The following is a 24,234-nucleotide window of genomic DNA, read 5'->3' on the forward strand; positions in this document are numbered from 1 at the left end:
AATATACCACGTTTCCTGAGCACAGTCCCACTTGTGCACTATGGGACCAGAAGAAAACCCCACTGTGCATGCCACCTTGTTCCTAATGACAAGCCCCTGACACAAAGCAGACCGAGTTTAGGAACAACGGCAAGAGAAGGGGCCAGGCAGAAGACCGGAGCCACTCCTGGTGAGGACCCCAGCTGAGCTCCCATGTCAGCTCTGTGGCACCCATGCTTGCCCTCTGTCTCAGCACCCCAAACTGCAGGCCTCCTATAACAGGGCAGACACACATACTATTTCTTTTGTCTAGAATGGCTCTTTCATACCTACCTCTGCCTCCACCTAGAAAGTTCTTTCAAGACCAGCTTTGGTCACACCCTCTCAGGAACTCTCCCCACTGCCCTGGAGGTGACTTACAACCTCTTTCAGAGCAACCAGACCAAATTGTTTATCTCTGTTGTAGTATGTGGCATGTAACAGAGTAATTATTACTATATAGTAAAACACTCATGAGGATTATATTATACATACTTTATGAGCTCCTGCAGGAAAGGATGTTTGATGTCTCATGTCTCACTCATTCTTTATGCCTGGCACCATGCCTGGTATTCATTGTAAGCTTGCTGAAAGAATGTATTCGATCATCTACCTCCCTTCCCCTTCCCTCACCAGTAGTTTCTCTGGAGAATGATTTAAACATAAGTCTGGTCAATTACCAAATTTTTGTTGCATTGTCTTATTTGGCTCTGTTCTCAATTTGCCAACAATGTTAATAAAACCATATGTTTAAGAGAAATTCAAGACCAGAACTTACCATCGAGTTTTAAAGATCTGCAAGTTGCCTACTGATGTTACACTTTCTGTTGCCCTGACTTGAGAGAAACACAAGATCCCCATTCTACCACCCATCCCTTCAGCACTGACAGCCTGGGCTCTCAGTACCAAGAGCTGTCATGGTACCTGCCTCAGAGCAACATGGCCTGCGTTCTTGCAATTTGGGAGGCAAAGCCCTCAATGGCCTGCGTTCTTGCAATTTGGGAGGCAAAGCCCTCAGTTCCCATTACTTGCCTAGCAATTGTACAGATGTCTTTTTGGAAGATTTCTTTGTAGAAATTGTTTCCTGACTGGGTTGCATAGCGTTAATAAAAAATAGTCCCCAGTTAAATATGTCCTCCAAAAGTAGTAATTCAGGGTGGCCACTAGAGGCGTTTTCCTTGCTTTTCTGACCAAAGTATAACCCAAACACTACAACTGCACTTATTTGACTCTGTGGCTTATAACTGCTCATCATAAGAGGAATATTTTTACCATCCTAGACCGATGTCATATACTTAAGTGATTGAATCCCTAGTAAACCCAAACTTCACTGTTTTCTTTCATAAGACTGGAGCCCACTGTGTGTATGTATGTATATATATATATATATATATATATATATAATCACTATGTAAATGCTGTCTGCAAAAACAGTAGATGTTTTATAGTAATAATTTTAAAGAAGAAAAGGATTGCATTCCACAAACAGAATTGAAAATAGAGCTAGAAAATACTAGACTATTGTTCCAGGTACCCCAAGATGTGTAAATGAGCACGTCTTTCTCGGGCTGGACCTGATTGTGTTGCACTTGAGGCTTCAGAAGACCTCAAACACAGTTAACCAGCATCCTCGGTTCAGCCAGATGCCAGTGGAAGATGCAGCTCCTGAGCCAGCCTGACCAGGTAGCCAGGCCCTCGTGGCAAGTAGTTTCCAGCCTTCTCCAGGTGTCTGTACCTTTCTGGACAATGCAACTGTCTATATCTGTGCAATTTCCTTTTGCATATCATACTACCCTATCTCTGCTTATCTTGGCTGGTACTTGAATGCTCTGTGGATAGTAGGCAGCTCTCTCCCATCTGCCCAGCATGAGTCCTCCTGCCAGCCATCTCAGAAATCTCTTCTGTTAGGTTCTCATTTGCTAGCTGTTATGGGCCACCTCTGTGAACCAGCCTGCCTCCATTTTCCTCATCTTGTCTCATTGTTCTTATATAGGAGCTACTTGTCATTGTACCCGTTTGTAAACAACCCATTTCATTTATGCTGAATATAACTTTCTCTGATTCTGCCCTTCCCTGAACCATCTTTGACACCTGTTCCCTATAGTGGCCCAGAGACTGGCCTCACCTGAGTAAGAATGTGCTGTGCAGTAGACTTTGTCTTCCCTCTCTGACTCTAGTTCTCAAGTCCCCTAGTGCTTCTCTCCTTGCTCTGAAGGTCTCACTTACCTCCCCAGCACTTTAGTTAGCAGATGCTTTGACTGTCTCCAGTGAGCCTCAAGCTCATTGGCAGAGAGGTCTTTCTCTGTAGACTTTGGTTGGTACTGTCCCAATTAGTAAGATGGCGTTCTAACCACATCTTCTACCTTGGGTGTCATGAGAGAGAACTATTAAGGAGACACCCTTACCAGCATCTCTCTTCCTTAGTGCCGTATGCTCTTTGTTTGCTTGGTCAAGCTGATTTATTTTTGCTACATCAAAGTCTTAACTGAAAATCCAGTGGTCCCAATCTGGCACAAACATCATTATCTGGACTCATTTAACTGTTTCCAAAGGAAGGCAATTTAGTCTCCAAGAAATGAGTTTGAACCACTCCAAAAGCTTGGGTTGGAGCACTGGATTCAATTATGCTGTTGTCTATAGGCCCTGCTCTAGTCAATATACTATACAGTGAACAGGGAGAGCCTGACTCTCCAGAGAAGCCAACACGCTGGGACATTCTGTAGGAAAGTTCTAGGGCCTAGCTCTCCAATGGGCTTTGCTTAGCAACCTAAGACCGCTCCACAAAGGCACCTCCTCCAGTCACATGGTAGGACTGCTGTTTGAGGGGCCTGTATGACTCTCAGATATTTTCAGTGACTGAGAAACAGATGGTCCAGCTTGTACATACCACCCAAATAGCTTGTTGGTCACAGTCTTTTGTGGCTGGATTGGTACTACAAGCTTGTAGCGATTGAGGAACAAAAGTATATTTTATCACAGGGCTAGAGAAGAAATATAGCCAGGGCTTATTTGTTTATTTAAGATCCCAAGGAACAGGGTCTCTGGGTACCTTGAAACAAAAAAACCCCAGCAAACTCAAGTACAAAGTTGCACTGTGTGGAGACCCCAGGCTAGGTGTAGCACAAAGCATGTGCTATACAAATATGAAACTCTCTCTGGGTGGATATGCCTGTTTGCAGCACATCCCCAAGACACATACTGCTCCTCTTGTTACCGGAAGAGGCCTGGGGCAGGGAATCTGGCCAGAAGAGCCACTCCTGGTGGTAGCCAGCAAGGAAAGGAATAACCACTCTGTCCTACAAGACACTCTCCCTATGCCTGCTCTGCTCACCCTCATAGCAGCCCAGGGCCACTCAGGACCAGCTGCCTCAGGGAGGCTTGGCAGGTGCAATGTGAGATTGTGGGATGGTAGGGAAGTGGTACAGAGCTTATAGCTCCTGGGGAATTAGCCAGACTATGGTCTAGGATAGAAGAAGGCAAGTGAGTGAGAATTTTCTCTGTAGCCTTAGCTCTGGTGTCCCAGTATGTTGAATGCCCTCCGCTGGCATTTCATACTTTGTCAGAGCTCTCTCGGGGTCTCAGAGGCCATGGGAGGGTTTAACAGGTGCAGGATATTCTCTGTGTGTCAGACTGGGTTATCACTACCTATCTGATTCAGGCTTCCAGTGTGAGTTACAGAACAAACACCATAGACAAACAGACACACACAAACACACACATACACACATGCACACACCACACACACACACACACACACACACACACACACACACACATTCAGAAAACCACCAGAGAAGAGGATATATATATATAAACAGGGGCTTCTTTTAGATGGAGAATGTGACTGGGAAGAAGAGAAAGAATAGTGAGTGAAAACCCAGAGAAAGCAGGCTGGGGTGGCTAAAAGGAAATGTCATGACTGGGACCCTCTGCTCAGTCAAGAAGATGCTTTCACAATGACCATGACCCTGGAGGTTCCTAGTAGGTCATGGAATTTCACCTTTGATGCAGGGTACTAGATTAGTGGATTAGAAGACTCTAAATTCACTCCACTTGTGCCTAATCATGACTCCCTAGGAAAGCTCATAATATCCCAGTCCTATGTAGCGGAGAAGAAAGGTTGGTATAGTAGAGCAGTCTGTCTAGTAGGGCCAAGCAAAAAAGGAAAACAAAGAACCAAACCCTGAGACAGAATAGGTAAGGATGAGGAAAAGACTGGTGGCCAGTTCCTTACTGAAGTCAGGTACCACAGGAGTACACAACAGCTCAGCAAGGTAGGCTGATTCCTATCCATCTTTACCTTGTCTCTTTGGTCACTAAGATTAAAAGGTGAAGTCTTGCCCTAGTAAAGAGAGTGCTGTGAGAAAAGATCTGGGGAAAGATTTGGGGGGAGGGTCACAGTATGGATCCCTAGGTGGGCCCACTTCATCAGACAGTTACCTGAGCCAGGGTGACCACCTCCAAAAGATCCACATAAGTCCTGGACTGCCAACCAAACACAAAAGGTAAAGCTTTTTGCAACACACTGGTCAGATCCAGCATGGTGTGGCTCTAGATTAATTTCCAATCTTTTCTCCTCCCTTTTAAGTAGGAATCCTTACCGACACAGGACTGAGTTTGGGTATGTGGCCTCCTAAGTGTGCATGTTTCAGTTGGGTTGATCTTGTGATTCTCAGTGTGACTTGATCCTATAATGATTTCAGCCCATCTTCTCGGCTTCTCTGTGCTGTCGCTTTGGCTTCTGGTAACCCGTTACTATGAGTCTTACCTTCAAGCTGCTCTCTAATTCAAAGATGAACTACCAATCACATGTTCCTCTAATGTAAAACTGAATCATTCTATGGTGTGTATGTGAAGAGCCCATTTAAGACATTCTGTTGGTTAATGTTGGGGGCATTGCCTAAAAACAAACCTAAACCCAGCATTGACCTCAGGTGGTTGGCTATATGATCTTGACCCTGGGGTTGGTTGTTTGGGACAGTAATGGAAATTGGGGGGGAAATTGATAAAGTTATCCTAATGGGCCTTAAATCCAGCAAGCAAAGAGAGACTAAGATCTTATTCTATAGCTCAGGGTTTCTCAAAGTGTGGTTCAGACCACATGCATCAGCATCAATTGGAGGCGTTTGGAAATTGGATGCAAATTTATGGATCACATATCACATGGATTGATCCTGAGTCTCTCAGGGTTGAGTTTAAGAAGTCTGCATTTTATTTATTTATTTATTTATTTATTTGTTTGTTTGTTTGTTTGTTTGTTTGTTTTTTTATTTAGGTCTTTTTGAGACAGGGTCTCCCTGTAGCCCCAGCTGGCCTGGAACTCACTATGTAGACCAGGCTGGCCTTGAACTCACAGAGATCCACCTGCCTCTGCCTCCCAAGTGCTGGGATTAAAGGCATGGGCCACCACGCCCAGCAAAGCCTTCATTTTTAACAAGCTCTTCAGATGATTCTTGTGCAAATTTGAGAACCCCTGTTGGAAAGCCACTACAGTTTGCAAATGGTCCCCTCTAAGTACTCCAGCCAATCCCACAAAGCCAGAGACCAGAATCTGAGAACAGAGGTGGGGAAATCGTTCTGAGCATGACAGAATTCTGAGAAGTAATTTCTGAGAATGACTATGTAGCTAGAACATGATGCCCACATGCTTTGGGATGAGATGAAGTGAAAAGGAAGGGATGTAACGTGTCCCCTGCCTCTTCACCAGGCGTCATCCTTTCAGTGGCCCTGGCTGGTGTTCTTGGCATCTCCATTGTCCTTGCCGTGTCTATCTGGCTCTTCCAAAGGAAGAAAAGGTGAGTTGGATTCAGAATTCCTATTCTAAATGGGTGGCTTATGTGTCCATGATAACTGGTCTATCTGGGGAGGTAGACTTGCAGAAGGAAGGGCCCCTGTTGTGTGGCCCAACACTATCCTAGGAATGCTGCTCCCCAAACACCAGTGACTGCCCTGCACGAGACATTGGTTATTCAGGGGTTTAACCATATTCATACTTGGAGGCCTTACTACATAACTAGTTAGCTATGTGACCTTGTACAAGTTTCCTGATTAGTGTTTGTCTTCTTACTAAGGTCTTTATTATCTGGTTTTCTTCTATGAATCTAAAAAGAAAAATGAAGAAAAACCCTATCCCTCACAGTAGCTATGAATGCACTTTCCCCACAGTTTTGTTGCCATTATTGGCTTTTCTTGAGACATAATTTATTTTTATTGGCATGGAAAAGAAATAAGTTTCCAGGAATTATGGAATCAAAAGTTTGAAATAGGGCTAATAACGACACCTTCTTCAGGCTTTTGAAACAGTTGAAAACCAACAAGTTCCATTTTAATTAATGTTTTATGTGACAACATTCCCTCCCAGACCAACAGACCTGGGAAAGGTCCCCAAGAGAGGAGTCAGTCTTCTAAAACTCACCCACCCCATATCTGAGTCAGGCTGCTCTCTGGCTCCCTTGCTCTCCTCTTTGACTAACAAGCCTTGTGTTCTTACTGTTCCTGTAGCAAAACAGGTGACAACAAGGGAGTCATTTATAAACCAGCCATCAAGAAGGAGACTGAGGCCCACGCCTGAGGTCCCTGGCACTCCCAGACATCCAAGGAAGGATCTTGCTTTGGACACTACATACTTGGGCTCTCTGGACACTTTAAATACCTCAAGGTGGTCACTGGGGCTCAACTGTAACCTCTCTTCCCCCAAGACTCTTGTAATGCCTCCAGCTGGACCTCTCCCTGTCCTGTTGCCATAGCCATCCCAGGATGACCAATGGGTGGGATGAGCTCCTGGACCAGAAGGCAGGAGCTCTGAGTGGATTGCTCTACCTATGTGAGGTGGCTAAACATCATGGATTCGGAGTCACAAACATTACCTGCTGGTGGGCTGTTGGGGTTTGGGAAACATTTCCATCCAGGGCTCCTCTTGTAACAATTTTCATGGTCCTGGAAATTCTAGCTATTCTCTAATCTTTCAGTCTAGAATGTATATCCTTTGTTCGGATGAGACTTTCAAAACTCAGCTTCTTTCCACCAGGAGGAACTGTCTTCCTTGAATTTCCCTTCCGTCTGATCTCACAGATAAGGGGATGAGTTGAGACAGGAAAAGATCAGATTATCAGAAAGAAAATGAAATCTTTGTAATATATTGAGGCATTTTCATAGTCCTGTCTTTTGGGTTAAAAACACTGACCAGACCTTACAGCGAGGCAAGTCCAAGTTCCATTTCTTAGGAAGGATGAAAGGGAGACGGAGGAGACAGAAGGATGAGAGGGAAATGGAGTGAATGGGAAGGCATGCGTTATCTGGGGTAGTCTCCCTTTGGAGTCAGAACTGGAATCAAAACACAATGTAAGAAAGACCAAGTATTAAGTCACCCCCTACCCAGCATCAGTAGGGAAATTGTATTTGACACTCTACTCCTTGAGAATGAGTTGCTTCCTCTCCCCTCCAGTAGATGTGAGTTCTAGAATGATCTACTCTGTTTTGAACTCACGGGAAACAGGTAGAAGCAGATCATTGTTCGACTTTGTCTCTTTTGCTCAAATGTCAGTTCTGCCTTGTCTGATATGCCTACTGCCAACTTGGAGTCAGGGCTTGTCTACTCCTCTAACTTTGAGGAAGCCTAATTGTGGTTTAGTTAAAATGTCTTTTCACACTATGAAAGGAAGCTATCTGTGTAGGGAATAGCAAGGTCCTGGCATTTAAGGGCCAATAACAATGGAGTGTTCTTAAGACTCCCTATTCGTTACCCCAGTCACCAGTTTCTGAGAAGACTTGATCCCGTCCACATATTCTTCTGGTAGAGGTGAGAATCCTGTGGATAGCATTCAGTTCCAGGCCTAAGTAGAAGCCTCAACCAGCAGCCCCTAATTGCTAGTTCCTTGCAGTTCACAGGGAGTTTTCTGATTCACAGTCTCATTTTGACAGCATGGAATGTCTTCTTGAAGCACAAGTTTCTTTATAATATGTTTCCTTCTATTCCTCTTGACTTGATAAAACTTTCTTTTTCTACTGCTACAAATTTTCAGGATGGTAAGTCTTTGTAGTGTAATTCACTGGGCAAAGTTACAGGTGACCTGATAGGGGCTCAGATGTGTGGTGTGTGCAGATGAGATCTCTTACAGCCTTGGAGCCTGGGTGCCACCACAGCCTTGTAACTGACATGTCTGATGGCATCATAGTGAGGACAACCCTCAAAACATGATTTAGGTGGTTTCTTGGCCTTCGTCCAAACTCGCCAATCAAAAACCAACAATAAACTTCTCCCAAGCAGTGAGGTTCTTTCAGAAAACCATCCACAGATGTGTTCTGGGAGAGAACAAGGAGCTCATCGTACCTGGCACAAGAGCTGGTTGTAAAAGGAGACGTGCTGGGAGGCAAAAATAGTGGCATTTCTCCTTCCCACTTCTCCTTCAGCATGGCCCAGGCATTCAGTCCTCGTTCAGTCCTCATGGCTGAGATGAAACAAAGTCAGAGAGGCAGAAAGAATGCTCCAAGAATCAGCACCGTCAACCTCTAATTCTGGAAGATCCAACTTTCTTCAGACTCTCAATCATTCTGTGAATACCCAGTTGCCACTGCAGGAAACCAGTGCTGTGGTGAGGCATAGATGCCTTGAACCCTTTAACTCTTGTGCAAGGTGTGAGGTGGGTGCCTAGGAGAGAGCCCAGGCGGGTGCAGGGCTGGGCCCCTGACAGGTGGAGAGGACCAATAGAAGACATGGGTGGGTGGGGGCTCCTACTGGTAGCACAGGGAAGGCCCTGATTTCTGCAGCCTTTCCTCTGCCTCTAACTGGGAACCCCAAGTTTCTGTTCTTTAGTATTGTCTAGTATCAACAGTAGAACCCATACCTGAAGCTTTAATAGACCTTGTAGAATTTGCTGCACTGACTCTCCCAATCATGTTTCAATTCCTCTCCCTCTCAACACTCTCTGAAGGCCTCCTGATTGGCCCTGAGGAAGCACTGGGGGTGACAGCATCCTTAGGTCCCTGCGCTTCAGACTGTAGGCCACTATCATGATGGTTTGTTTAGCACTTCCATATTTATTATTGTACCAATGATTGTAATGAAGACATACACTGAAAATATGAGAAATAATAATAAAATGTTTTTCATATCAGACTTGAGTTTTTTGGAGAAAAGGTTGAAACATCACTATTTGCAAAGCATTTTACAGCAGCCGACAATGATGACAGGTGACTAAGAGAGCAAATAGTCTTGTCATTTACATCCAGGTCTTAGATTCTGGCTCCAAAGGAAAAATACACAGATGGACTTAATCACTTCAGATGGAGGAGGACAGAGACCTATGGTGTGCACAGCTCTGGGTCATGTAGCTGCTTGGTTAGCGAGGCTGGGAAATCCCGAACAATTAGGGGAAGGCTGAGGGGAGAGTGAGGTATAAGCTGGGCCTTGAAGAAAAAGTCACAAAATACTCGTATTCCTAGGGAAGCTGAGGCAGGAGAATCAAGAGTTCAAGACCAGGAGCTAGGGGCTGGAGAGATGGCTCAGCGGTTAAGAACACTGGGTGTTCTTACAGAAGACCCAGGTTCAAATCCCAGCGCCCACATGGCAGCTAACAACTGTCCGTAACTCCAGTCCCAGGGGATCCACCAGGCTCTTCTGACCTCCATGGGCATTGCACGACACGGGTGCCCTTACCTACATGCAGGTAATACACACATAAACATAAAATAAAAATAATAAATGAAAATTTTTTAAAGTTAAAAAAAAGAAAGACCAGGAGCTAGAGAAATAAGAGTGCTCCCTGTTCTTCTAGAGGATCAGAGTTTGGTTCTCAGTATCCATATCAGGCAGCTCACAATTGCCTGTAACTCCAGCTCTAAGGAATTCAGTACCCTCTTCTGGCCTCTACGGGCACCATACTCATGTATACATACACACACACACACACACACACACACACACACTGTTTGAACAGATAGATTTAGGTATCCCAAATCAAAGGGCTATGAATAAGGGAACAGGGCCTGTCTCTTATTCCTGAGAATGTTGTTTCCAGTAGGTAGATTGCCTCTCTTGACCTTCTGTTAACCTTATTTCGCATCCTTTTTACAAAACATGCTATCACCTCCAAAAGGTTTTTTTGTCTGAAAGCAGATTTCACATCCTGCTTTGCTAAAAGAAGCAATGGTATGCAGGTTACAATAGGTCCATCATTGTGTGAGTGATTTGGAGAAGCCTCCAATTTTTACTCTAACTCTGAGCTGTCTGTGATATCATGCTCTGGGAGGTCACACAGCAGCTGGCCAAGCTTTGGGGTAAAAACATTACCAACCCTTGAGGTCCTCATGGTCCCGTTGGCTGGAACTCAAGCATTCTTCAGTTTTCCCCTTTGTCATGAGTCATAGGCACTTGCAGGGATGCAGATAGGTTGAAGACACAGAGTTCCCTTGAAATCTCATGCCTTGGACTTGTTCTTATCTCACTGGGCAGGAGTCTGCAAAGATACTTCCTAGAGTGGGCAATGAGTATCTCCCCCCACCCCCGCCTCTGGTCTTTTTCCCCATTCCCTGAACTCAAGATTCACTTAGGCTATGCCAGAAAAGCATGTGGGTGGGAGCCAAAGGGGGGGCAGAAGGAACTCAAGCCCTCCCTCAACTTGGCCATTCCCTCATCTAAATGTAGCTAAAGCAATCTAAATTAGGCTTTCAAGAACAAATCATAGGACACCTGTGTTCTCAGCATTTTGAGGCTGAGGCAGGAGGATCAAGAGTTCAAGACCACCCTTGGCTACATAGTGAGACCCTGTCTCAAAAAAAGGGTTTGGACAGATGTATGGAAAAGAGGAGGTATCCTAAATCAAAGGGCTATGAATATACCACCCAGTAGAGATAAATATAATGCTAGACATATGACATTTTAATGGTTCTAGTAGCCACAGTAAAGAAGCCAGTGACACTAATTTTAATAGTGGATCTTATATAACCCAACAGATCTAATACTGTAATTTTAATGTGTAATCAACACTTTCATGAGATGTTTTAATTTTCCCATAGTGTATCTTGAAAATCTGTTGTATATTTTACACTTGCAACACATTTTGTTTCAGATTCTGTATTTTTGTTGTAAATATTTGATCTGTGTTTAGACTTTACAAAATTTACAGTTGAGAAAACAAAATTGCTCCAAACACGCTTAAAAGTTTTCCAAATTACTGAATCAGTTAGCAGCTTTTAAATTTAAATGTATTAACATAGAACAGAGCTTCTCAGTCTCACTAGTTGCATTTCACATGCTCAACAGCCACCTGTGGCCAGTCATACCTTAACTGAATGCACAGTCATTGACTGCACAGGGAGAGTTAAGTCTAGCAGACTTCATACAAACAAAACACTGGAAGACCACCTTGGGGTTTGAGGGATGAGGATGGGAGACAAGGATGGAGGATATCAGAGAGGGAGGGAGACAAGGAGAAAGAGGAAAAAAAAATCAAGCCAAGATGAGCAGACCTTGGACTTGGTCCACCTCCTCTCTTATCTCTTCCCTTGAAGGATCAGCAGCTTCTTAGCCTTCCTGACCCTGGACACTGCCTGGGGGTCCAGGTACTCAGAGGTGACTTGGACCTTGAGTATCTCAGTGCTTTTGCCAAACTCTGACAGTAGCTACATGGATGGCTGGTTATCCCCAGCAGAACCTTGACCAGGAGCCAACTGTGTCTCTCTCGTCTCACTGCCCCCCTCCCCCCAACCTCTGATTGCCTTAAAGTCTTTTGCCTACAAGACAGCTGTTTCTAGGCAGCTGTTTCTAGGTTTCTGGTACCTGCCAGGCTGAAGAGTTCTTGCAGAGTCACACACATCTCAACTCTGTTGTTTGCACTATTCGCTCTAGATTCCTCCTTGTGTTAGCAAAGACGGTATCACAAATCCTAAGGCCCATTCCCAGGAGGAAAGAAGGCCTCTGGGACATCTGCAAGGACCAAGGGCATCCATCACCCTCATCAGCACCAGCCGGGCAGGGCTGGGCTTGGCCACCCTGAGTTTCCATTCACTCTGAAGGTCACCCAGCTAGGGGTTCACAATAGGTCCTCTGACTCAGATTCAACTGTGTTGTAGGGTTTCAGGGAAAAGATGTGAGGCTGAATGTCATGCAGAGAGAATCCCTGTTCCACCTATGCCTTTTCATTATACAATGACTTGGCAGAGATATGGGCCAAAGCATTTTGCTGTACTGAACAATTCACCATAAAATATAGTTGCCACTATGTGAACATGTCATTATGACTATAGGTCGACCGGTAATTTGGTAGTGCCTTGTGCAGCTTTGACTGTTTCAATGTACCTTTGCTTCATGATGTAATCACCCAGGGAAAAGTGATTGCTTCCTTCTCCCGTGTGAGAAACAAGAATCTGGCTAGCTAAAACAAGGTCACACATCTGCAATACCAGGCTCTTCAGCAACAGTGCTACCCCCGTCCCCTGCCACATCCCAGCCACATGGAAGCACCTTCTTTTAAAAATTTGTGTATGTATGTGTTGTTGTGTGTGTACACATGAACTCAAGCATGTGTCATGGCATGTATATGGAGGTCAGAGGATAACCTGCAGGAGTAGTTGGTTTTCTCCTTCTATCATGGTGGTCTGGGGGATTGGACTCGGGTCACCAGACTTGACATCAGGTGCCTTTTATTATAGAACCATCTCACTGGCCTGGAAGCACCTTCTTGCAATGGAACTCACCATTCTTAGCCCAATCATGCCCTAATCCCACAGGCTAGAGGCACTCAATGACTTCCAGAAAGTCAACAACAACATCCTGCCTCCAACCTGCTTGGTAACATTAAACTCTGGCTTATCTAGACAGACAAAATCTGACCCGGAATCATCAACTATAACTGAGTAGAGGGATTGGCTCAGCTCCTGATGTTACCCTTACCTCTCAAGTCAATGAAACCAGACTCCCAAGGACACATTTATTGGGCATTCTCTTTTCCCAAGGCTGAACTAGAGAGAAAAATAAGTATATACACACCTATAGTGTGAGTGTGTGTATGTCAGTTAATGCATAGATATCACTTCATATGGAACAATTGTGAAGAATGTAAACTGCAGTGACAGAAAGCAGATCAATGGTTGCCTGGGGAGGTGGAGTAGGGGGTGAAGGGATTACAGAAGATATGAGAAATGGTTGAGGTGATGGGTATGTTCATTATCTTGGTTTTTCCACATATGTCAAAGCTGTTCAAATTTCACATTTTAAATATAAGCCTTATTATGTCAATTATCATACATACCTCAGTAAATGTGGGGGGAAAGGAAGGGAAAAAAACGACATACAGCCAAACCACACCTAAGTCCCATCCTGACTTGTCTCCTCCCGGCCACCAAGAAGGAGACGTATGGCCATCACCTTCCCTTGGACTCACCCTATGGGAAGGAGCTGATCTCCATTCACATGGCAGCTACAACCTCTCAATACTATAAGTCAAGCTCACCCTTCCCACTTGAGTTCACTCTCTTCAAACATTCTTTTTTAAATTTATTATTTTTATTTTATGTGTATGAGTGTTATGCCTGCATGCAGGTAAGTACACTTGGGTCGTGCAATGCCCACGGAGAACAGAAGAGGCTGTCAAATCCCCTGGAACTGGAATTAGACAGTTGTTAGCTACCATGTTGGTGCTGGGATTCGAACCCAGGTCTTCTGCAAGAATACTCAGTGTTCTTAATTGCTGAGCCATCTCTCCAGCCCAACAAACATTAGCTTTTAATTGCCTGCAATGCACACAACATAGGGCCCCTGGGTTCAAGGGCAGACTGAGACCTCTAAAGCACCTCCATGTGGGTGATACAGTGAACCAGCCTTCTCTCAGCTACGCAAAGACTTTCCTAGTGAAGTATGTAATACTAATATTCAGCTAGTTTTGCTGATAATACTAGATCCCAGGCATCTTAGTGTCTCTCCTTTCTGGCCACTCACATAAAATCATTTGAAAAGATTTACTGAATATGGTATATCCTTTCCATTGAAGACCATGTAGCCATTAACAAGCATAGCTCAGAAGCTTATTAATTTAAGCACTGGTGAAATCTCCCACCTATCAGTCAAAGTAATTTCCAACTGACTCTTCTTTAAGCCTAATTTAAAAGTGAAGCTTTAATGAGCAACTACTATCTGCTAAGTACAGATTAAGTGGTGGGAATTCCAACATGATTTACTCAGGGTCCCTGTATTCAAGGAGCTCACAGTCTCATTTAGGGAAACAAAAAGAAGTCACTAACCACAGTACATATATAACATGGGCAAACTGCTACATGTCCATCAACAAAAAAAGCAGCTGAACAAATTAGGATATACACACAAAACTGAATTCTATTCAACAGTAAAAAGTTGCAAATTACTAATATACACTCAAATAAGTGAACCTCAGACTATATTGAGTGAAAAAAGCTAGACACAGAAGTATATTTCATATTATCATGTTATTCTATTTAAAGTGCAAAAACTTAAAATTTTTTTTGAAATATATGCATGTTAGGGGCATGCATGTCATAGTGTGCAAGTGGAGGTCAGAGGACAACTTTTACATGGCTTCTGGGGCCCAAACTCAGGTTACCAGGCTTGTGGCAAGTACCTTTACTGACTGAGCCATTTTGCTGGCCCAAAAGAAGTGAAATGTATTTCTAATGATAGAGGTGGGAGTCACTGGTGGGCTCAGTAGTAGGCAGTATGGAGTGGCTTGGAAGGAGCAAGAGGGAGCTGCAGGGGAAAGGAAATGTTTCTGCCTGGAAAGAAGAGTAGTAGCAAAGGAGTACTCCGGTCAATGTGTACAACCGTTCAGTCACACGTCATTTTATTTTATGTAAATTATGCCTTGATTCAAAAAAAAAAGTGGGGCTAGAGAGATGGCTCAACAGTTAAGAGTGCATACTGCTCTTGCAGAGGACCTGACTTTGATTTCTAGCCCCCAAGTAGGGAGGCTCACAACTACCTATAACTCTAGTTCCAGGGGATCCCACACCTCTGGCCTCCGTGGGCACCTGTACACGTGTATATACCCATAAAAACACATTACAAAATTTTATAAAAATGTCTTTAAAAAATGTCTTAAAAAACATGTAAAGGATCAGGTGGAGAAAGCCATGTGCTTTCCTAATAGGAAAGACTTCACACAGGACATGAAATTTGAGTAGGACCTTGAAATAGATGCTTCTGAGGTGGAGCTAAAAAGAATAAAGATGTGGAGGTATGAGAGCCCATGTCATAAGTCAGTATAGGCAGCCTCAAGGATGTCCAAGGGGTGGAGGGTAGGCCTTTGATCCATTTTGAACTGATATTTATAGTGTGAGACATACTACTTTCATTCTTCTAATGTGGCTGTTTCATTTTCTCAGCTTCATTTTGAAGAGGCTGTCTTTTTCTCCAGTATATGTTTTTAACACTTTTGTCAAAAATTAGCTGGCTGTGGCTGTGTGGGCTTATTTCTGGATATTCTGTTCTTTCCCATTAGTCTACACGTCTGTTTTTGTGCCAGTACTGTGCCGTTTTCGTTATGATGAATGTGTAATGAATGGAAATCAGGCATCATGATACTCCCAGCATTTTTCTTTCTGCCTAAGATTGCTCTGGCTATTTTGGGATATGTTTCCATGTGAATGTTAGGGTTGCCTTTTCTAATTTGGTGAAGCATGCCATTGGAATTTTAATAAGGATTACATTGATCCTTTTCAGTAATAGTCATTTTTTACAATTTTTTTTTGAGACAAGGTCTCATCATATAGCCCTGACTTGCCTGTCTCTTACTGTATAGACTGGGTTAGCCTCACTTTTGTAGTGGTCTTCCTGTCTTTGCCCCTGAAGTGTTGGGATTATACTTTTGTGTCACGACACCTGGCCTCACAATATTAATCTTGTGGATCCACAGTGTAGGAAGTCTTTCCTTCTACTACCTTCGGTTTCTTCCTTTAGTGTTTTAGTTTTCATCATAGATGTCTTTCACCTCCTTGGTTAGGTTTATTACTAGGAATTTGTTTCTACTATTATGAAAGACATTGTGTTACTGATTTCTTTTACAGCAAGTTCATTAGTGGTATATAAAAAAAAGCTACTGATTTTGGTATACTGATTATGTATTCTTCTATTTTACTGGTGGAATCATTAGGACTTTTAAGTACAGAAACATATTATCTGCAAATAGGATGATCTTTTTCTCTTCATTCCTCTAAGACTTCAAGTATTATATTGAATAATATATAGAGTAGATACCCATGTCTTTCTTACTATTTTATTTTTATTTTATATGTATATTGCCTGCATGCATGTAAGTGCACCCACCCATGTTATGAAATGCCCATGGAGGTCAAAAGAGGGTGTCAGATTCCCTGGAATCAAACTCAGGTCCTCTACAAGAGCAGCCAGAGCTCTTAACTGATGAGCTATCTCTCCAGCCCCCACACGTCTTTCTTATGGCTAATTTTAGCAGAAATGCTTTCCGTTTTCCTTCATTGGTTGGCTATAGAGTTGGTGTATACAGCCTTTATTACATCAAGATATATTTCCTATATTCTCAGTTTCTTCAGGGCTCAAAGATCTTTTTAGGATCTACTGAAGAGATCCTGTGATTTCTGTCCCTAAGTTTATTTACATGCTGTATTACATTTATTGATTTATATATGTTAAACCCTCCTTACAACCCTGGAACCAAATCAAAATAATTGTGGCACAGGAACTTTTAAATGTGTTGTTGAATTCAGTTTGCAAGTATTTTATTGAGATTTTTTTTAAAAAATTATTTTTATTTTATGTGTATGCATGTATTGCCTCCATGTAGGTAAGTGCACCCGTGTCATGCAATGCCTGCAGAGGTCAGAAGAGGCTGTCGGATACCCTGGGACTGGAGTTACAGAGTTACGGACATTTAAACCTGGGTCTTCTGCAAGAACAACCAGTGCTCTTAACCGCTGAGCCATCTCTCCAGCCCCGAGATTTTGTGTGTGTGTGTGTGTGTGTGTGTGTCTGTGATGGTTTAAATAAGAATGTCCTGCATAGGCTCCAAGGATTTGGACATTTTGTTCCCAGTTGGTGGCACTGTTTTGGGAGGTCTTAGAAGGTGCAGCTGTCCTAGAGGAAGCACGTCACTGGGGATAGGCTTAGAGAGTTCTTAAGCCTTGTTGGATCTCAAGTTGCTCCCTTGCTTCCTGTGCCTGCTTGAAGACATGAGAGCTTTGCTTGTTCCTTCTCCAGACACCTCTGCCACATGCCTCCTGGCTGTGATGGACTGTAATTCTTCTGGAACCATAAGCTAAATAAATTCTTCCATCTAAAAGTTGCTTTGGTCAGCATATCATAGCAACAGAAAAGTAACTAATACAGTGTCTATGTTTTGGCCTTATTAATCAGGCTGATTTTATTACTGATTTTCCTCAAAGAACCAGATTTTTGTTTCATTTTCTTCACTCTTCTGATATTCTTTGATATGTGTATTTATCTATGTTGTTCTTCTTGTTACTTTAATTTTAATATTTTCTTCTTTTTTCCCTTATAGTCATTCTTTAGGGACTTTGCTTTAGTAACTATTTCCCTATTTCCTGCATCAAATTTTTCTACTTTCTACTAAATCACTACCATCATAACATGTTCCCAAGCATAGTTACAAGCCATATCATAAGAAACAAAAAGGGGCTGAAGAGATGGCTCAGCAGTTAAAAAGGGCAAACCACTCTTACAAAGGACCTAACGTTGGTTCCCAGTACCCCTATGGCAGCTCACAACTATTTGTAACTCCAGTTTCAGGGGATCCAATGCCCTCTTCTGCAGGAACTGCGTGCACATGGTATACTTACATGCAGGCCACACACACACACACACACACACACACACAGAGAAATAAGCCTATAAAAACTATATTTAAAAAAACACCTTCCCAGGCTCCCACGTCATCCTCAGGCTGTTGTCCCACCCATCTACAATACCACTCAGTGGGTTATATCATGACAAGAGGTCATCATCTAGAGGCCACTCCATTTAGTGGCTCACCCCTATCTCCACAGTGAAACTGCTTTTATAAAGGTCATCAGAAAGTTCCACCTTTCTATACCTAACAGTGAACTTTCTTCTTACTCATCATTCAGCAGTATTTGACAGCTTTGCTCCTGACTGCCAGCTCAACGCACTCCCCTGGTTTCCCCTTTCTAAATCTCTCTTGGTGTATTCCAGGGTTCTCAGTCACTACTTTTTATTCTCAATGTATATAAACTACTCGGAGCCCTTCATCCACTCCTAAAATCTGAAGCATTATCTTACATGTCCAAGCTATTTTATATTATTCATAATTTGTAGAGTATCTTACAATTGTCTTCAATATTTACTTTTGCTTGAGGCAAGGTCTCTCTGGCCTAGGCTGGCCTTGAACTCACAATGCTCCTCCTACCTCAGCCTCCCAAATACTGGGATTACAGGTGTGAGCCACCAGGACTGGCTAATACTTACATGTTTTAATCTATGTGGTTAATTACATTCTCTGAGGACAAAATCTCCATAGTAACTTGTTTTTTCCATCCATTTAGATTATCCAAACAGTGTTCTATGCCATGGTAAGCCCTAAGAAAGCACTATAAACACCATTTCTGACTTTACACAAGCACTAAGAAATGTATAGCTTTACTATACCATATAGTAATTATATAATCTTTAAAGCAAAATGTTATATTTATATAAAATTACATATTTTTATATATTATATATATTTTAAAGCAAGGTTGATTTTACTTCAAGGAACCTCTGTGTACCAAATTGTTTCTGAACACACAGATATGAGATACACTTTATGGATTTTAAATCAGATAATAAACTTCACTTTGAAAAGTCTCACAACTGATCGGTTACAGACTGTACAGCCACATTTCACAATATGGCACTAGCTATAGTCACAGATACTGAAGGGGGCCCTACTCTAAATAAGTAGATGTAGAAACCGAGGTGTGTCAAACAATCTTTTTTATTGTTCACTGAAAAATAAAAGTTTGGAAGGTCTACTGTATTGTATATTGAATGCAAAGGCATATACTGCAGGACGCAGGATACAAAGGTCTAAAATATAAAAAGCTATGCACTTTATAGAGAGACAATGCCCATTTCCTCTAAACACTAAAAAAAGTACTAAAGCCAATTACTAAATGAAACAGATAAACATTGTAATCATAAATAGAATGTTCTAGTTGGATTTGATGGTACAATCTTGGATGGTATAATCTTAGTACTTGAGAGGCTGAGCAGGGGGATTTTGAGTTTGAGGCCAGCTTAGAGTACACAGCAAGTCCTTGTTTGAAAACAAAATGTTCTAAGCAAGCACTTTAAAATTGTTGTGTGATGCTGTCCACCTTGACTACTTGGAGTTAGGATGGTGGGTCCTAGAAATACACTAAGTGAACAAACAGTCAACCTTCTAGGAGCAGCTCCTAGGAGCAAGGTCCTTGATGCTTGTGACAGGTTGCCACCCAGGTTGGTTGGCTAGTGAGGCATCAGTGTCACCCTGGGGCCCACACCAACTGCTAACACCTGTTTGGGAACAGGGATGAAGCTACTGGGAGGAGAACTAGGACTATGAAATATTCTGTCACATCACTTACATTTATGCTGGGGATAAATGCCATTTTCTGTGCAGTTTGCAGACATTGTCACTTCCTTTCAACACATTTTATCTATATGTTTCTAAAGAGGCCACTGCTACCATATAGCTAGTCAGACAGGCCAGAGTAACCGGTGATAAACATCAACAGTTATAAGCATTAGTTCAAATGAACTAAAGATAAATACAGCTTATATTACTGAGCAATAGAATCTCTTATTCACATGGCAACAGAATCTCTATTATTCAAGTACTGAAACAGTATTCACATTTTCTTATTTTTATGTGCATGCATATATTTAAGTGCACCCGTGTTGTGCAATATCCATGGAGGTTAGAAGAGAGTGTTGGATCCCCTGTGGGTATTGGGATTTGAACACTGGTCTTCTGCAAGAACAGCCACTGTTCTTAACCGTTGAGCCATTTCTCCAGCACCCAATATTCACATTTTCAAGGTCAATTTTATGTCCACATTTGTCTAAACAGAAGACCCTGAATGGAGGACAGCATACATCAAACCTCACTCCTCTTTAATTATTACCAGGGCTCTGAAAGCTCATTATAGACAGCAAAGTAAAAAGTAGCATTTCAACGTGTAAGTATGAGACTCCTCCCTCCCTCGAGGCTTCCTTGACAAGAGGCAAAGTGCCTATTTGAGATAGCAGTGCCTGGGATATGACAATACTCACAATGTAAGAGTAGTCAGGGTTACAACACTCCCTTATTCACAGGTAATAAAGGATTACTAAATAATTTCCTGAGCTAAGACAATAGTTTCACCAAAGAAAATTTTCTTTTCATCTGAGATTTTTTAAAATATATATCTGTGTGTGTCTGTGGGTATGTGTACATGAGTGCAGATTTCTGTGGAGGCCAGAGGCATCAGACCTCCCTGGAGATGGAATATACAGGCAGTTGTTAGCTGCCTGATGTGGAGGCTAGGAACTGAACTTGGGTCCTCTGCAAGAGCAGTATGTGCTCTTAACCACTGAGCCATTTCTCCAGCCTCTTATTTTGAGTTTTCATTAAATGAGATTTTATAATCCTAGCTTCTTAACAGTCTGGTATTAGTACTTAAGACTATTTGCTCAGAGTTCAAGTGTGATTTATAGTAAAATTCTCAGATTTTCCATACTTCATAAATGAACAAATATTTTATCACAATATCTACATACAATATTTAAAAATCAGTAGTAACAAACACCTATATGTTTTTCATATTCACTTTAACAAAGAATACCATGCTCTGGCAGGGATAAATCCTCAAGTGTCCACATCACCCTTGGGGCTGATGGGCTTCTTCTTCCTCTGGGTTCTGCATAGTGATTTTCACTGTTTAATCTTGATGTCCTGGTCTCTTCTAGTCCAAGGAAAATGTATGTAGAAACAACACACTCCAGCAGAAGCACTGGTACTAATTAATGCTGATGTACCTTTAAGGGGACAACTACAGTTGCTTCTCAGGTTGTTCACAGCCTTGCTAGAAGCCTTACTCCTCTTCAGTCTCTGAGACACTCAAAAATTTTAAGCATGGTGGAGGCTCATGGACTAAGGGTTCAGTTAGCTCAAAACACTGGCTGCATCTTCATGGCAAACACATTTGTTCTTTGTTGCACTCATCTGTCCTGCCTCTGCTGAACCATCTCACTGCAGCTCTCATTTCTTTGGATGCTCTATTGTACGTGCAGGCTTTGCTGAGGCATCACTTTCATGAACAGATAATTTCCACTTTATAAGCTCCCCAAAGACTTCAAGCGGAAACAATTTATAGTTAGTAAATTCACAACTCACCAGCATTTCTTATTCATAAAGGAAATGAGAGGAGTTATATAGAATATAAACAAACACCTTGTATGTTCTACAAAGGGAATGCTGTTCTTACTTCCAAAACCCATAAATACTAGAGATTATGAGTTACGTGATAGTTTGAAATTTGTAGCTTAAGATCTATCTCCAATTTCACACTACATCATTTGGGTGAAGGGGCTGTTCAGTGTCACAGGAACAAAAGAAAAGTGTCCACATCACCCTTGTTCTACAACCCACCAGATCCAAAGACGCCCTCCCTGCCAAGGGCACATCATTCCTGCCAGCTGCAGCTTCACGTCAACCAGCCTAGCTCCTAGTATTCAGACAGCAAACACAGCAGCTTTAAACTGAGGAAACTCGCAGACTTGTACAGTTTTATATTTTCCCAAGGAAGTCAGGATATAATGAATCTTAAAGATCCTGATTTTGTACTAAAGTAAATAACAGAATGCCTCAAGAAGAAAAATATCTAATGGAAAAAAAAACTTGAGGAAAATACCTTTTATATACAAATTTTACCTTGGCTAAGTTAAAGTCAGTATATGCATTTAAAAGTACAGCCATGACTAAGATTTCTCTAAGACTGTGTTAGTGAAGTACATGGAAACAGTTCACCGAAGGGAAAGCCCTTTAACATTTTGTGATGTCAGAACACAAAGAGACAAAGGCTAACCAGGATGCAATATTCAGAAATTTACTTGTTTCAGCAGGAGTTGAGTCAGGAGACAGTCAAATACCAAAACCCCAGCCGCTTTGGGTGTTCTCAGGAACGTCCCACTTGGATCTCAATGATTCTCATCCTCGCCCCACATGGAAATCACATGAAGCTTCAAAAATTACCAAATGCCCAGGATAATTAAATCTGGAGGGGGAGCCCAGAACAGTAGGCTTTGTTTTCCCAGATGTCTCAAATGTGTAGGCAGGCTGCAGACCACTGCTGCATCCCTTTCAGAGGCCTGCTTCTTGAAAGTATAGAAACAGAATTCTAGTCTACATAGCTCTGCTTTTTCTAAGTTCCAGGAGAAAAGGGGGAGCTTTTTGGAAAAAGTCACAGCTGTGCTTTCTCTGAAGACACAGGCTGCTATTTTGGAGGTGCTGATTGTGGGAGGTTATCTGGAGCGTTGGTTATAAAGAAGAAAGTCCTTGTCTTGGCAGAGCAGGCAGAGTTTCAGGCTTCGGCAGCTGCCTCCAGCAACAAAAAATGCCCAGATGCCCATGAGCACCATGAGTATATATGCTGATACCAGATTTACTCCATAATGAGGACTTAGGAAGGTCTGCAAAGGAAAAATAAATCAGCTTGGGTAAAAACACAAGTTTATTAAACCTGTGGAATAAACAAAGATAGAGGAAAATACACAATACTTTCAACAGCTGGATTGTGTCTTATCAAACATGATAATGTATGTCATGTGTTAAAGATGCAAAAAGGCACAGGGAACTAGTCAACAGACACTGGTCTGTGATCCTTCACTTGGCTAGACTCAAATGGCAAGCCTAGAAGACAGTCATTAACCAGAATCTAATGGGTTACTTAACAGAAAACACATGTAGAACCTGGTCCTGGTTTATATTCATTTCTGTGTTAATTAAATTGGTTCTTAGAATTTGCAAGAAAGCAAGGCACATTCAGATTAATTTAATCTGAATATTTAGTATTCAAAGGAACAGGAGGAAATGGCTTCTTTTTCAGCTGTGCAACTGCTATGGATTCCAAAAGTGTATTTACCATAAAGCATTCACAGGACCATAGCTCAGTGGTATGGCACATGTTCTTATCATGCATGAGGGCCTGGGTTCAATTCTCAGCACCCAAACAAAAACAAATGACTAGTAGAGTACCAGAAGCTGCTGTGCCACCCTCGTGGAGCTTATATATTGGCAAGGCAGGCAGATAATGAAGAAATAAATTAGTTACAAATGGTGATTACTACTTAGACAGAAAAATTATAGTGATGAATACTAGGATAAGAACAAGGTGATCTACTTAAGGGCCAAGAAGGCCCTAAGAAAGTAGCACTTAACCTGAACCAGATGGGAGGAGGAGTTAGCCACTCCTGTATAAGCTGGCCATAGGGAGGGGCTGATGAGGGGGTCAAAAGAGTTAGATAGAGCTGAAATCTAGAGAAGGGCCAATATTAATAAAGTTTAGGAATGGAGGGAATAGCAGATTAGGTCAGAGGGCAAAACAGGGGCCAAATATGAAGCCTGTGGGTAAAGAGTGTGAATTTCAACAGATGGAAAAATCTATGTGTTAATGCTATTATGTCTCATAATTATTTAGAAAAAATGAGAATGTAAAAGATGTTAAAATAAATATGGGAGCTATTTTCCAAAATAGAAAAAATGAGAAAGGCTAAGCAAGCGATGAAGGTCTGTGTAGGTTTGTTATGATATATAAAGGATGAGACAAAAATAATATACACATAATCTTAAAATTTCTATGGTCATAGTTTAGTCAACTAGTTTAAGGAACAAAATATATATCTAGTCAAGGTTTATCTGAGAATATTTGGTTTTTTACCCAAGCCTTATCTACATAGCACATGATAATTAAAAGTACCAGACTGGTGGAACTAACCTTATTGGGTGTTTAACAGCCATAGTTTGAGGCCTATACTAATGTGGTCAGAGGGACTTAAAGGACAGGTTTTGCCCCTTGCCCTCCAAGGTCAACTAAGTTACAGGGCACTATGGAACATCTCTCAAAATGTCCTGTAACTGTGGTGAGTCACCTGTGCTCTTGTTCAGGGAGGCCAGACCCCACGAGATGGACTTGAACCAGTGTCTAGTCTACAAAGAGGAAGGTCAACTCAGAGGAAACACT

The 24,234-nt window shown here is 42.2% G+C and overlaps 2 protein-coding genes across 5 annotated transcripts in view; one reads left to right on the forward strand and one right to left on the reverse strand.

Moving 5' to 3' along the window:
- Nucleotides 1-9,131, forward strand: part of Ca12 (carbonic anhydrase 12) — a 78,055-nt gene extending 68,924 nt beyond the window's left edge. Inside the window, exons 9-11 of one of the 3 annotated variants that reach the window (XM_029556093.1) lie at nt 4,607-4,639; nt 5,726-5,813; nt 6,520-9,131. In XM_029556093.1, the coding sequence (XP_029411953.1) occupies nt 4,607-4,639; nt 5,726-5,813; nt 6,520-6,589 (191 nt within the window). In that variant the 3' untranslated portion in view covers nt 6,590-9,131. The remainder of the gene's footprint in view (nt 1-4,606; nt 4,640-5,725; nt 5,814-6,519) is intronic. The other 2 variants (XM_008853009.3, XM_017803156.2) reach the window with 2 other exon arrangements.
- A 9,819-nt stretch (nt 9,132-18,950) lies between these two features.
- Nucleotides 18,951-24,234, reverse strand: part of Aph1b (aph-1 homolog B, gamma-secretase subunit) — a 38,125-nt gene continuing 32,841 nt past the window's right edge. For both annotated transcript variants that reach the window (XM_008853012.3, XM_008853011.2), the window contains one exon: nt 18,951-22,684. In XM_008853012.3, coding sequence (XP_008851234.1) covers nt 22,517-22,684 — 168 coding nt within the window. In that variant the 3' untranslated portion in view covers nt 18,951-22,516. The remainder of the gene's footprint in view (nt 22,685-24,234) is intronic.

Source organism: Nannospalax galili, unplaced genomic scaffold, assembly GCF_000622305.1.
Source record: "Nannospalax galili isolate Female #2095 unplaced genomic scaffold, S.galili_v1.0 scaffold407, whole genome shotgun sequence".
NCBI lineage: Eukaryota > Metazoa > Chordata > Mammalia > Rodentia > Spalacidae > Nannospalax > Nannospalax galili.